At 43.1% G+C, this 15,571-nt stretch overlaps 1 protein-coding gene across 4 annotated transcripts in view; it reads left to right on the top strand.

Annotated features, from left to right (window-relative positions):
• LOC119373212 (papilin) overlaps positions 1-15,571 on the top strand; it is a 142,571-nt gene that overhangs the window by 62,734 nt on the left and 64,266 nt on the right. For all 4 annotated transcript variants that reach the window (XM_037643220.1, XM_037643222.1, XM_037643218.1 and 1 more), the window contains 2 exons: positions 8,140-8,180; positions 10,861-10,883. In XM_037643220.1, coding sequence (XP_037499148.1) covers positions 8,140-8,180; positions 10,861-10,883 — 64 coding nt within the window. The remainder of the gene's footprint in view (positions 1-8,139; positions 8,181-10,860; positions 10,884-15,571) is intronic.

Genomic DNA, 15,571 nt, shown 5'->3' on the forward strand with positions numbered 1-15,571 from the left:
TGTTTTAAAGGCCAACCCATTACAAACCGTTCCGACATATTTAGTCATCAGCAGCAGCAAAAGCATCAACAAAGTAAACAGCGGCGTAGGATCGCGTGTTGCCTTACGTACGTGTACTGGGCCCCGAGCAACTGCACTTGCAGTAAGCATTCTAGGATAGTTTGAAACAGCCAATATTACGCGCACAGTTGTTAGTTTCCCTACGGCACGGTTGAGGCATGCGCCGAGAACCGAAGCGAGGCTAGCTATTGAGAAAGCGATGCCCACGGGGCCCGATAAAGCTATCGCGTTCTGCTCTTGAAGGCGAAGCTCAAGCGTCATCCAAATTTTTATATGTAATAATCTTTATTGATGTGCACATTTTGACACTACGTTATTTATCAAGGTAGCTAATTATGAATTGTTGTGAGTGTGGATAGCCAACGCTACAACGACATCTCATGTTACACCACAGCTGTTATACACGATAAGTGACAGTGATATCGATTCTCACAATGCATGGGATATGCTGGAAGTTTCAATGTGTACGTTCGTTGTTACTCTGTTGATTGATACTGTGAATCACCTGTGGCGCATGCCCACATAACATGAACTGCGGTATGCGGGTATGTGCCACACATGGCTGAAGGAAAGGATTTCATGACGTACGTGACAGGCGTTTCTTGTTATTCATGTCGTGACCAATGAATCGTGTTTATCATACGCTGACCCCTGCTATGCCAATTTCGTTGTGTTACAAGTTATGGAGACGAGCAGGAGAGCGCCCAGACGTAGGCGGCTAGATAGATGGATAGATAGATACTAGATAGAAACGGCCTAAGTGCCTTAGGTTCACTAAGAAATGCTTCCCATTTAACAAGCCTATATTGAGCGACCTGAGTTCAAGTTGATAACGTATGGATGCCAATATATACTAACGAAACACATATCACCAATGGTGAGAAACGCAATGACGCGTGACAAATCTAGAACAGGAATCTGCACGAAAACCGTGACGATAATAAACGGTAAAGCGCTGAAATTTCATATGAGGAATTTGAATCAGTCTGTCACGAAAAATAATGGTACAGAAGGCAACGTGAAATACTCTTCATTGAGGGTGGTGGTAATCAACCAGTCACTCAACAATGTGGGAGTTAGACACAGCGGAGATGAAATGGTAGAGCGCCCAACCTCAATATGACGTGGGGTGGGGGTGTAGTTTCTTGGTCGATTGCTAGTGCCACCAAAAAAGTACGTGCTCTATTACACAACGTAACTATGCTATGCAGCTGTCCCCAATATCCATTAGAGAAATTATGTATTCCGGTGGGCTATGTCGCTGGTACGTTTTGTGATTATATTTTACCCAGGAATGCCTCATTTGGCACGGTTATGAAAGGGTGGGCCACGACCTTCGTGTAAGCGGTGAAAGCAGGATTCATAGCTTCCTGCAACGGTAAAAATTCTGCTAGGGAAATCACTTGACGAAGAACATGAGCCGAAGTAGGGAAGTTATACCCGTGTCACACGGGCGTTTCGAAGGCCATTGAACCGATGGTCCATTGACTCAACGGGGATGCACGCGCTGCCACACGGGCAGTCTGGAAGGCCATTGAGTCAGTGGCCCATCGAGTCGACGGAGCACTCCACAACTCCATTGAAACTTCGACGGCCATCGAGCGGCGGAAGCGGAAACAGCGTCACTGCGCCCTCTCGTTCCCAGTGTGCTCGTACTCATGATTAGAAAAGGAAAAATTTAACGAGTATGCATTAAAAGTAGTGTGCATTTGGGCGTTGTAACTTATTTACTAAAGTATTTGTGTGATTTCACGCTTCGTTCTGTGACCGCATCCATAGTCGTCAGCAAATTGTTCACGAGCAACAGCTCATTCTCGATGGCGTCGGCTTCCTCTTTCGCCGCTTCGATCCCAGCATCAAGCTGCATGATCGCAGCCGCGTAGAACACCATAGCGGCCTTGTCATCTGTTTCACGGTCACTCACGATGGCGGAACAGGCACGTAATGAAACCAATGAAACGAAATGAATTCACGCAACCGCAAAACCAGGCAAAACTACGTGGTAAACTTCGCAAACCCGGAAAAGTGGCCGGACGGGTAAAGCGGTTATAACGTAGCCACAGTTTCGCTGCTCAGCAAACTTATAACCAACTCTGCTTATAACTAATAATGCACTTATAATTACGTATAAACATTTTTTTTATATTTCAGAACAAGACAACGCACAAATGTGTGCTTTTAAGTGGATTTATTTTAGCTCACTTATGACGACATGAAAACGAAAATAAGATTAGCAGCGCCACAAAATGTTTGCGAGAAACACCTGAATCAGTCAACGGCCGTTGACAACCGTCATGTGGCAACGCGAGAACTCCATCGAGTTCGATGGAGTTGTCGCGTTTCGATGGCCATCGGCTCAATGGCCTTTCAAACATGCCCGTGTGTCACGGGTATTAAGAACATGAATGAGTGGTTTCTTGATCGCAACAACCATTATGAAGGGCTGGGCAAAGATACTTTGAAATTCTCTCGCGATACGATACAAGATACTCAGGAAAGAAGTATTGGAGATACAGATACAAGACACTGCCGCAAAAATTGTATCCCATACGATACTTGGCAATTGTATCTTGAGATACTTCGATACATCCTCAAATTTGTTATTATTGATCCATATAATGTAGCAACAAACGCCTATGCACGAAAATTTCTGCTCAAAATTTCTTAACTGTGACCTATTTTGTTTCACTTGAATGAAATGTCTGTTAGTATCTCAAAAGTTTTGCCCTTTTTGCTCAAAGCACATTACTTTCCTTCCAAAATAACTTATTGGGGTTTGTTTTAGCTTCTTCACAGGAAAACTCTTTGTACACTTCGCTGACAGGGGTACTTGCTTTGCACAGCTTGCCGACCATCTAGCAGGTTGCCATATAATCACAATAACTTCAATAAGAAGCCTTCTCACGACGGCGCAAATACCGGTGTGGACTTGTCCGCAAAAGACAGCTTGCACAATACCGTATATCCGACAGGTGTACAGCAGCAACAACGCTGGTAGCGACATTTATTTTTCTTTTTTTTTTGGGGGGGGGGGGTGGGAGACGCTTGGTGTATACTAGGTGTTTGGGCCATTTCGCTAGTGGCCCGGCCCGCACACATGACCGTCTTCGTCTCATTTGTTTTTATTTTCGAAATAAGTATGTTCGTGAGCTGCACAGACACGACTGGTCTCAAGCATTCCTTTCGTGAGGAACATGTGGTCACGATGTGCTAAGACATAACCGTGGAACAATAACTCTATATTTCAGAATCCGCGTCCAGATATCAGTCATTCTGTACATCGCTATCGATGGTTCTCGAATCCTGACTTTAAATCCCCTTCAGAAATAACCTATATATGAGACAGGGCTGGGCAGTATCGCGATAGTATTTCAGAGATACTTTTGAGTATCTGTATTTTTGTATCGAGATACATTTTAAAAATGTATTTGTATCTCAGTAGTGAAATAATTTTACGATGCATCGTTTGTATCGCAATAATATGAATGACACGGGTACTTCGTTACATTTTTTTTTGTCGGAAATGAGGCGTGTTTCCAAGGGGGGAATGACGTCTTTTTTTTTTTTTTTGTGCCAAGACAAGCAAAGGCTCATCGCCGGTCGCCGACAGAAAGGGCGGCGATGGTTTTCCCTCAAGCACAGAATGGCTATGGTGGCCATTGAATGGCTCAGGTGGTGAAGCTCGCGACGCCACAGACGGCAGAATCGCGAAGGCAGTGTTGTCGGCCTCTGCCGACGAAAGGCGCTGTCTCTCAAGGCCAGTGCAGCGCACCTAATTTTTTTCTGGTGGCGAGCCATTACTTCTTGACCCCCCGCGCGGATACCGCCTTGGAACAGAGGCTTTACAATGCTTCGCGTGCGTTCAGTTCTCAAAGCGGCTGCACTTCCAAAAGCACTTCCCGTAGCTGCGGCGGAAGTGACTAGAAGAAGGCTATCTTTTTCGCGCTTTCAGCCACTCGCCGCGTGTCAGGGTGCGTTCCTAATTGATTAAAAGCGACAAACGGTCTTTTATACCAGGCTCCCCCACCGCCGCAGCCGACTTCGCCTCTTGCGGCTTGTTGAAATTGGTGCTGGTAGCGTCGGTGGCGGTGACAGAATTACTGAAGAGTGATCTTTTCGGCCCAGGCGACGAGTGCTCGCTGTAGTTTCTGATGGGGCGCTCTGAACAGCTGTCGCTGTTTCCACGTCTGTTTAGAGAGCTGGCAGGAGCGACTTGGGAGGGCTTAAACCCTCTCGCCCCCGAAGAACGTGATTTTAGGAAGCCAATGTCTGAATAGTGCTGTATTTACATATTCGGCTTCATTGCGCATAGGTAAATATGGCCGGCCTACATGGGCAGCGGAATCCTCAGCCGTCTGACCCGGCGCCGACCGGGCCAGACGGCTGAGGATTACCAAAATGGGGCCAAACTTCGGCCTCTGCACGGTCAGAACAGCCTCAGGTCAGGGCCGAAGTGTTTCGGTATCTAGATGACCCGAGAAGAGATATCGCCACGCTGCAGGGCTATCCGGCTTGAAGGCGGTATTTATTTACTATAACACGGATTTGTGATTGTCTGCAGCTGTAGAGAGAATTTTTCTCTTTCGCGAGTCTTGCTCTGAGGCCGACCCGACGCTGTCTAGAAGGCAGCCTATTTGAGATGCTCACACAGCAACCTTCTCAGTAAAGCAGATCCTATGTGCAAAATAAATTATTACTTTTTCTCATTTCACTGGTTTTCATTAGTGCTTCGAGTGATTTGCTTAAACTATGCTATTTCTAGCATAGATCATTTTGTTGTCACCAAGTATGTTGATTTCGGTGTCCAATGCTTGTTACTGTTGCTGTGAAATAGTGTACTTTTTGTTGCAATTGATACGTGTTAATATGGCATTATTACTAATTATGTACATTGTAACCCCCACCCGGCAATGTCTTAATGGAGCTGAAAGTAGTGAAATAAATAAATTAAATGAAAGTTTCAATGCGCTGGAACCTTATTTACAACATTATGCTGCACTTATAAATGCGAGGAGTATGAGCGTCCTTGACATAGAAAAAAGTATTCCAGTATCTTTATTGTTGTATCTGTATTCCGGAATACTTCTTTCGTCTTATTGCGAAAGTAGCGCTGAAATATCCCGTTACGGTAAAGAAAAATGTATCTCAGTATCTGTATTTTAGGTTTCCGGTCCATGTATTTTGATATCTGTATTCCGGAATACTTTTTCGAGTATATGTGCCCAGCCCTGATATGAGATATGGGAAAGGCTTCCTTTGAAACGTAATTTTGTTCAAACTCTCTCCCACCATCTTCACTCTCCCGGCCCTTGCAACTAAATTTTGCCACTGCGGCCCGCTGGCTATAAGCTCAGTTTGAGACCCCTGGTGTATACGTAGATGACGTAAAACTGCAATGAATTGTCATATTCTACTTATCTGCTGCCGTAAAGGATTCTTTGTTGAGATACTCACTAACGTGCAATCTTTTTAGCAATTATTCTTCAACGAGAGAACATGTGCAACACAGAAACGTCTTAGACGTATTTAATAGTTCCATAAAGTGTCGTAGGACACCGCCGCTATTCGCGCTATTGCCGCTTACAGCTCCCATTACGTGGCGATTAGTAATGCGAAAAATATTTAAGAAAGCCTAAAACAGGAGAACAAATATAATTAAAATAGAGAGGTGGTTGTGTATCAAACATTCACATTGAATGAGTACAAAAACACAATACAGACGGTGCCCTTAATAGCTTTGAGCATGAAGTATTGTCAACTTACCTGTTGAGACAATATAAAATTCAGTACCTATAAAAAATTGCCTGAAACGGCTCGTTGGGACGCTCATGAGCAAAACAGAGCATTCACAAAAACAAAGTTTCTCGAATCCCTTTCCTAACATCTATAAGGTGGCTCCTAATGATTTCGATTATTATAATGCAAACTCAATTTCGCTATTTTCCTCAGCGGCAAAGCAGAATGTTTTGTACCGTTTACTCAAGGTACGCCCACATAATTATATATTTGTTTTCAAAATCGCCTTGGCAATGTGTAAATGTGTAAACAGTAGTGGAAATAAAGTGGACATAAGAATAACGCAGAGATCTTATTTTGGGAGCGCATTGCAAAAGACATACTTCAGTGACCAGACTGGAAAAACAGTGCAGAGACTTAGGTAATGTAAAGGATGTAAAATGACAGCTAAGAAAGCCCTTTTGATAATAATCAAATTATGGTTTCATACATTCTTTGAATAAATGTAGCAAGAAGTGAAAAATACGGTACGCCAAGGTATTTCCTGTTAGATAAACGCTTGCTCTTTTAGATCTAGCATCAGTACCAGTCGTGCTAACGTTGTTAGATTCTTAGTTGCATATAAGTTAATTCATGGCATGCAAGTCAAACTTACATCCACGAGATCCTTCAAGTCGCTGATATGTAAAATCCACGCGACGCAAAGGAACCCCATTCTTGCACGCCTCACATTTCGTTGCGGAGCAAGACGCAAGACGCAGGAGAATCTTCAATAACGACACCGTAGCAACATCACAATTTGCGCGATAGACGTGGCGCAGAACAGTGGCTAAGAGCAAGTGTCGCGGAATTGGCGCAACTAAAAAGAAAAGAAATCGAGCAAACAAGAGGTACGTGGGCTGGGCGTAGACGTCCGCACGCTTGTCTTCCTCATCTTTTGCCCTCACTGGGGTACTTTGGCGCAAAAATAAAATTTGTCACTGCCCTAAGACTTATTCAGATGGCTTAGTGGCACCAGTACCAGCTTGAGAAGTGGAGCTTGGCCAGCAATGATTGTTTCGCACGGTTGTTTTGCGATAGAAGTATCTTGTATCTTAAGATACACGATACATTATCGAATGTATCGGAAATACAGATACAAAAACTCGTCTTTCTAGAAGTATCGCGATACAGATACAAGATACCCATACAGTATCTAAGATAGTATCTAAGATACATGTATCTTCGATACTGCCCAGCACTGCCGTTATGCTATCAGGAAGTGCATAGTTGCGTGAAAGGATCAGGGACCGAGTTCACAAATTTTTCTCACGTAAGTGCTTCTCGTCCTTGGTCATGTGCCTTCGCTGACGACATATGAGGCATCAAAATTGGCTGAAAATTTCGCTTAAGAACAATTTTAGTGCATCTTTTTTTTTTGTGAATATGAGTCCTGATCAGAAAAGGGAGCTGCCATCATATAGTCGCTATCAAGGACTGACAGCAACGGTGGCGTAGAGATGCAGGTAGCAGCCTAGGGCGGTAGCCGCAGAAACTCAAAGGAACGTAGCCGAATATGACTGGCATAAGCGACATCGCGGCACAAAGTCAATTTGAGCCGTAAGATGCCTGTAGGAGACTCAATGCGGGCAGAGTGAGCGGGAAGAAATCAATGCCAAGAACGACATCGTGTGGGCATGCATCGGGAGCCACAAAGACAGCTGAACTGTTGTGGCCGGCCACAGTAACGTGGGCACTGTGTGCATCAAGAACAGGTGCTCAGCTTCTATGAGCTACTCGTACTGTAGGAGACGCAGCAGGTGTAATAACCTTCTTCAAGTGGCATCTAAGCGTAGGACTCTTGGTATGTGAGAGCCTGTGCTGATAAGAGCAGTAATAGTCAATATCGCGAGGACACCGCGTAAGTTGTGCATTTAATTAGTGGTCGTAGAGGTTCTCGTGGTATTATTTATCGTTGCCTAATACAATCAATAATGAATAATATATGTTGAATCTTCAACGCGTCGACAATGCACAGCATATTGCATTTTAACCAGTTTAGATTCGTCCCTCCTCACACGTACTTTTCATCAGCTAATCTCCTAGTTTAGCCCGGTTAAGATGTTACAATTCACTCAAATATTTGAGACATCGAAGCAGCTTTCATTTCCTCAGCCTCGTAATCATAATATCCAAGGCTGCATTTCTGTGCGATGTTCAAAATTTATTAACAATAATTACCCCTGCCCCTTCTATTCGTCAAAGTGTGCTATACATCATTCTTGAAGTTGCATTTCGAGATAATATAGTCTACTTCGCGATTTCCCATCACTTTATTCAAAGAAACGTTTGCTTTGAATGCAGCGGATTTTCCTGGAGACACACAAAAGAAGGAAAACAGCAAAGTATGTATCCGTTTCATTTATTGAGCCTTAGGATAACATTCGGCCTCTGCTCTAAATACTGCAAAGCTTTTCCTATGTTGCCTCTGCAAAAGGTTGCATTCGAAAAAGTCAGTTGTGAGAATTTAGTGCGGTTGTTCTGTCTATGTTTGCGTGTTCAAAAACTACATACTTGAATTATAAACAATTGTAAGATCAACACTTTATAAACAACTATTGTAAGTTATAACCTCAGAATAACTAAAAGCTCCCGCCACAGCCACCGCTCTTCCTCCCACAGAAAATTTGCATAGCGGCCCACCCAATTGCGCTTGCTCATTTTAGTTACGTCAGCAGCTTTCGTCAGTTTCAGGTGAGTGATTTTTCGATAGTTCGTGTGGCTGGTTCGAGGTCGAATATTTCAATGTCCTTGTAAATTCCATCCAAGATTCTGACATCACTGCGCAGCCAAAGTAATATTTTATCTAGGAATGGCGAACTTTTGATTCCTAATATGCCTAATATCTACACTATCATATAAAAGGTACTTACGTTGTGTGTCGAAACCACCTAGCACGAGTCTCTTCCGCAGATTAATGCCAGACGCTCCGCGGTTCTGTGGGTGGAGCTTATATTTATTCTTTGGATGTGACCGACTACAGTGGCCAAGTATATTTAGAGATATTTTGTAGACAGAATGTTCTTGCTTTGCATGAAGTTTCACCATTGTAATGTAGTACACAAGCTGACCTGTCTTTCCCGGTGTCCGTCGAATATAACCTATCGTACAAGTCCAATGAAGAATCAGAATAGTGATCATGTGTGATGCTTACATCCCCAATCACTGCTAGGATTAAGTCTAGGTATGTGCGATTAGCATTTCTACCCCCGCATTCATTCACTCCCCAAGTGGGCATCTGCGCCAGTAGGTGTTTCATTTCTTGCGGCTCCGCAAACAGCAGAACATTGGGATGGCAGCTGTCACCGCCAATTTCAGCCTGATCTCCCATTCTGGCTACGTCATCGAATTAAGAGAGTGCCACAGAAACCAGCTAGAAACCTAATTTCACTTTAGATCTACGCCGCACAAAATGCCGGCTTTAACCTTTGAGGCGTAGTTTACCAGAACATTACAACGCTCCACATGCTATATCCATGAGCCGTAAAGTTTGTGGATAGGTGGAGGTCACTGGCTCGTCTAAAGATCATGGGACCGAATTTTATGCTATCTATACGTGGCGTATACGTCGCCTAAAACAGACTGCGTTGATCGGGATAACATTTGTGGCGTTTGGCTTCATGTTGCGGGCAGTTGTCTGGAAAAAGAGCGACTCGCAATGAAGGCACTGCTTGGCGTGTGATTGAATTCTGATTGTACCTTTACGTGGCTATCATGTGGTTAAAAGGACTCCCATCTTCTTTGCCGGTTATGCCATTGTGCATGCTATAGTCACCGCTTTCAAATGTTCACGGACTAAGCAATACCGCCCTCCCCAGCTTCATCAGTAAGTAGAGCTTAAGAGCCTTCCGTGCTCCTCCTTTCCCTTCCGCAGCACACCCCGCCCCCCGGCAAATACGCCTACTAAATAGCCACCTTAACCAAAACCATAGTCCGTCAGGCTTACCCTTCCAAATGTTTTCAGAAGTCTAGCCGCTGCTACGTATGATTTAATTCTTCTTATATCATGAAATCACTTCACCAAAGATTCGTTCCGCATTCTGCAGGTTCGCGTGCCGTCATTACAAAATGACACTGGCGAGCAAGCACTTTGCGAAAGAGGACGCTGACATGATTTAGTCGTGCGAGCGGACTGGGTATATGTTTCAGCTTTATAAAAATTGCACAACGTGTAAAAGGAGTCTAAATTAAGCCGTTTTGCGTGAAATTATTGTGTTCTCACCACGAGGATTGCCATTGTGGAGTACTGTGGACTAAGTTCGACAATCTGGGGTTCTTAAGACATAAGCACATACCTCTTTCTCATTTTGGATTGATTGATAGCTGAATTCTCTGCGTATGCTGGCAATAAACTGATGTGAGTACCACAACGCTAAATTACGCTCTGCAATGTAGACACACTCCTTCAGTGGGGCCTTGAAAATTTTACCACCCAATAGAATAAAGATAAGACTCACTTGCAGATGTGTGCCATATTTTAAACCAGCCACTACATGGTCGCATTGGACCCGAAGGTCGCGGGATCGAATCCCGGCCGCGGCGGCTGCATTTTCGATGGAGGCGAAAATGTTTGAGGCCCGTGTACTTAGATTTAGGTGCACGTTAAAGAACCCCAGGTGGTCGAAATTTCCGGAGCCCTCCACTACGGCGTCTCTCATAATCATATCGTGGTTTTGGGACGTTAAACCCCAGATATTATATTATTATGGTCGCATTGGTCCTGCAATGCGGTTGAGGCGACAGACGCAGAAATTTATTAAGTACGTTGGCCCGCAGCTGCATGTAATATATAGGATTTCGGTAATCCACTAATGCGTTTCTTTTATGAATTACCCTTGGACATCGTTCTTAGTGATAATTTAAACTACAGTACAATTACAAGGTACCATGCCACAGCGCCGGGTCCAATCACGAGGCATTTAAATATATGTTATGCATTATCAGACAGAATGTTAGCAGAATTTTTAAATTCACGATGTAAATGTGTCTCATGTTAATTCTTTGTGTCGTTTTGGTTCTTTTCAGTACAAACACGAAGCCTTCTCCAGGTAAATATGCACATCCTTGGCTATGATACACCGGTGCTGCCCGTTCAGCACTCAGAAAACAGCGGTGGTCAGCGCCGTTGTGGGAACAGTGGAAACCATTGCGTAGTACAAGTTAGTGCAATGTAAACTGCACAACCGAAAGTGCTCGGGCCAGTCTAGACCCCCCGCGTTCGGTTGTGCTCCAACACTGTCTCTGAAGTAGTAAGGCTTAGAACTCTTCTCTCCCCTTTATACGAAACACGAATGAAGGAAGCTCGATCACAAGGTCAGCCCTAAAAAGATCGGCTGTTCGTGTGAAGCGCTGCAACTCACACGTGCAGCAACAACAGTGTAATATCTAACTTATCAATTCCAAGTACGTACTCTGGGGATTAAATTCTGCTTACCACAAAAATCATGATGAACTTCAGTTACCACTAATGCTATGAGGTCACGTAACTGGGTTCGAAGCCCTTAAAATTTTCGCTTGTAATCTCGCATCCACACTCGTTCCTTATGAACAAGACTTTCTCATCAGCGAATTCGAAGGCATTCAGTTTATGGCGCTCTTGCATAATGAATACATACGAACTCCTAAAACCTTCTAGCTACTGATAAGAAATGAATTATTAACGCGGCCATAAATGATTTTCTATATCTGCACGACCCACATCATGTTCGCGGCTGAGAAATGAATTAGGAATTGTGTAAAACGTACGGTCGCACGTGCACCGTTGCTGTACACAAGATGGTTTACAAACTTCATTGCTTCTAGTATCCTATGTAAGCAGGAGCGCAGAGACACATGCATATATATATATATATATATATATATATATATATATATATATATATATATATATATATATATATATATATATATATATATATATGTATATATATATAGCCAGGTTTTTTTTATGATTTCAGGTATAAGCCGACGCGTGCCCTATACCTTAAAGATCATAAAAACAAATTAAACAAGCTATAGCTTAGTAATGGCGTGAATTATTGCGTAAGACCATGTATCTTAATTATCAGAAGCCAATCACGACGCCCTAGAACAGCTCTGCAGGTCATTGACTTCCTTATAATTCTGCCCCATTGGACGGTGAAGCGGTCCAAGGGGTTAGTGGCGTTCCATAATTTTAGCACTATTGCTATTTTTGAAGTTATATACAGCAGTGTTACTAAAAGAAGTGGCAAGCAGTTGCATGACTTGCAATATTTGCTACGAAAAGGCCCCCGCTGGAATCCTGCGCCAACGTGCTATGCAGTGCAGTCCAGGCAAAGGAAAACTTCGTACGGCCTTGCGGTTGTTCAGTTAGAAATCTTGTTTGCTCGCTTAACACAAAAACAACTCATTTCAAACTTCCTGTACGTCATACCCACAAAGCATACTACAAAACGATGTAAAAGTCATATTTTTACTTGCAGCGCTACATTGTGAAAATGAAGCCGCAATATGGGTCAAAACGCTATTTTTCTCAAAGTTGTCACAACATTGTGGCAACGTTTCTTCTTCTTTCGATCCCGCAGTATTTTTATCACTTACGATAGGAACCCACAAAGCCCTCAATGTGAATATATTACTCGAGGAAAAAATCGGTGCTTTTTTGTAAGAAATGCTAAACATGCAGGATCTTGCGACTTTTCGTCAAGGCCAAAAATAATCAAAGTTGAAACAAAAATGAATAAACAATCATAGTCATGAAAGAATAGCTCCTTGATATTAATTAAAAAAGTGTTTCCTAGTAATGGCTCAAACCAGTAATTTTATATAAATTATTATGTACGACACAGTTTCACTTCCGTGCCCCAAGTTCGAAGCGCCCTCTAGGCAACACAAATTTTTTTCCCGAAATATAACGTCTCAATAACTACTTCTGACACTCACACATACCAGTCCACTTTATTTCAGCATGATCGGAAATGGTCGAAAACTTACCAGGTACACTTGATATGAAAATGGAATGACCCATAATATATATATATATATATATATATATATATATATATATATATATATATATATGTATATATATATATATATATATATATATATATATATATATATATATATATATATATATATATATATATATATATATATATATATATATATATATATATATATATAAGGCTTTAAGCGGAAGAGTAACTTCGGTTGCCGTAAGGATATAAGTACTAATGTAGCTGCGCCTTCATAAAGACAACTGTTTATTTAGTCGACGTTTCGACGGGAGCCCCGTCTTCTTCAAGACATAACATAACAATATTTACAGCGTGTGTGTGTGTCCTCTTATAACATGTTAACAGTGGAGGGGAAATGACGGAAAGGAAGGGAAACAGGAACGTAACTAGGGAGGGAAAAAAAGGAAAAACCATCAAGAGGGTCAGTAAAAAGGATTTTGCTTAAGGCGAACATTGTGTTAGTTTAGGAAGCGACAACAATAGAGCCTCCGCACCCTCACCTTCCCCTAAACGGACAATGACCCCGCGCGTCTGGTATTGCACCTTCTGGTATAAGGCCACGGGTGGCACTTTTGACGTCCTTCTGCGACGTTTACCGTGTTAAGGGAATTGGTGGGGTGGGGACTGAGGGCTTTCAGCGCATGCTTTTACGTGTTGGCGTGGGTGTAAGATCTGAAGGGGCCGGTAGTGTTGCCGCGTTGTCAATATTCATTAGGCGCATTGGCTCTTTTTGGTTGAGAAAAAGAAGCAGGAGAAGAGAAAGGTTGTAAAAGAAAAAGACGGATTAAAAGATTGTTAGTGTAGTGACACTTAAAGTACAGTGCTAATATACGACGTACACTACAGTGTACGACGTTCGGCATCACTTATCTGTGCATGCCGGCTGTAGCTGAAGTGGCATATAAATCCAGGTTAGGAGACGCATAAGCTAACAGCTGCAGCAAGAGCGGTATCATTCAAAATAATATTATTCTAGCAATGGACGGCAAGGGGTCAGGGACTGATTAGAGAATGGCGTTTGCCCATTTTAATGAGTGTAATGCGGAAAGGATGCCAGGGTATTCATTTATTCCGTTTTTATCGCGTTGAATTTGTAGACAAAGTAAGGTCCACGTTGTTCCCGTTCTCTGGTTGTTCGAAAATTGTTTTCCAAGAGTGAACCCTGATACCGTCAGAGTTGTGACCTTTCAATGCGACATGTTTAGAAAATGGAAGGCCGGGTGAGGAACGTACATGTTATCGATAGTTGTGGAACCTAATTCTCACAGGCGTGTCTGTCTGGTCTAAGCATTGCATGTTACACATCCCACATTCCAAAAGGTATATGACTTTGCTTGAGTCGCAGTCGAGTGCACCACTTATCCTGTGCTACAAACTTGAGTGTGTGCTTTCCGCCACCGTTGTTGTCTGCATGTGTTTGCATACTTTGCATATCCCTTTTCCGCGAGAGCGACACCCGATTTGAGGCTTTTTACCTATCTTTCAATTTATGGAATGATCCCTGATACTACTTGGCCGCCTGTATACCACACCCGGAGGGGAAGTGAAAATTTTGGATAGTCACTTGCTCTGTTCCAATATGTTAAAGTGTTTTTTTTTTGAGATCCTAAAAATGTTCAGCGCGTTGTTTGTGAAAGTTAATGCAAGATTTTTCTTGCACTGCTGATCGGTATCTTTTTGTTGGTGTAGTAGAGTCTGGCGCTCCAGATTTGCCGCTTTTTTGATCGCGTCATCAATGATAGCTGGTGGGTATTGTTGATGGAGGAGTACATCTCGCATACGTGTGGTGTTTTTGCTGAACTCCTCAGTGCTAGCGCAGACTCTTTTTATTCTGTGTGCTTTGAATCTGTGTGGATCTTCTAGAGCGTGACTTCGCGCTCTGGAAGATTCAATATAATAATAATCTTAACCGAAGCTCTCTCTCTTTTCTATTTCGCTTTTTTTTCGGATATCGCCAGGAGCACGCTGTCCGGCATGCAGCATCCTCACGCGTGGAGCTGGTCGCTGGTCACGCAATGTACCGAGCACAGTGCACAGTTCGCTAGTTCGAGCCTCTGCTGCGCGCTCGATGATGCTGCCCCTGCGCCGGAATACTTCCTTTTTCGTTACAATATATATATATATATATATATATATATATATATATATATATATATATATATATATATATATATATATATATATATATATATATATTTCCCGGCTGTTCCATCGTTTTCCGTAGCTCCCATAGAATCCCATGTATTGGGAATCCCGCTGTTGCGTCGCAACTGCGGGACAATTCTCGTATGATACGTCGCGAAGTGCCCTCCGAGCCGGCTAAGCGGCCATGTTGACTTCTGACGCACCGTGGCCTGGCTTGACCGTCAGCTTAGCGGCATGAGTGGCGCAATCGACACGCATAGCGCATTTTTGGTTGTCGCGGACAAAAGCGTAGCCTTCGAGATTCGTATTGCAACGACGGCGTGTATGACGTAATTGGTTTTACACTTCTTTTTAGCGTTTCAGAAAGTAAGACCTTAAAGATTGGCGCTTGTTTCTGTTTTACAGTATCATTACTTGTCGTAGGAGTTCGTGCGGTTAGCGGCAGGAATCGTGCTGCTGGTCGTGTTTCGTGCGCTTAGTTATTTCACGCCTAACACTACTGGTGTAAAAAGAATCGCATACGTTAATTACGTTTCTAGGGATGACACCGTAATCGGCTCCTCGTTTCCATCTGCCGGCTAGATCGCGGT

The sequence above is a fragment of the Rhipicephalus sanguineus genome, chromosome 11, assembly GCF_013339695.2.
Source record: "Rhipicephalus sanguineus isolate Rsan-2018 chromosome 11, BIME_Rsan_1.4, whole genome shotgun sequence".
Taxonomy (NCBI): domain Eukaryota; kingdom Metazoa; phylum Arthropoda; class Arachnida; order Ixodida; family Ixodidae; genus Rhipicephalus; species Rhipicephalus sanguineus.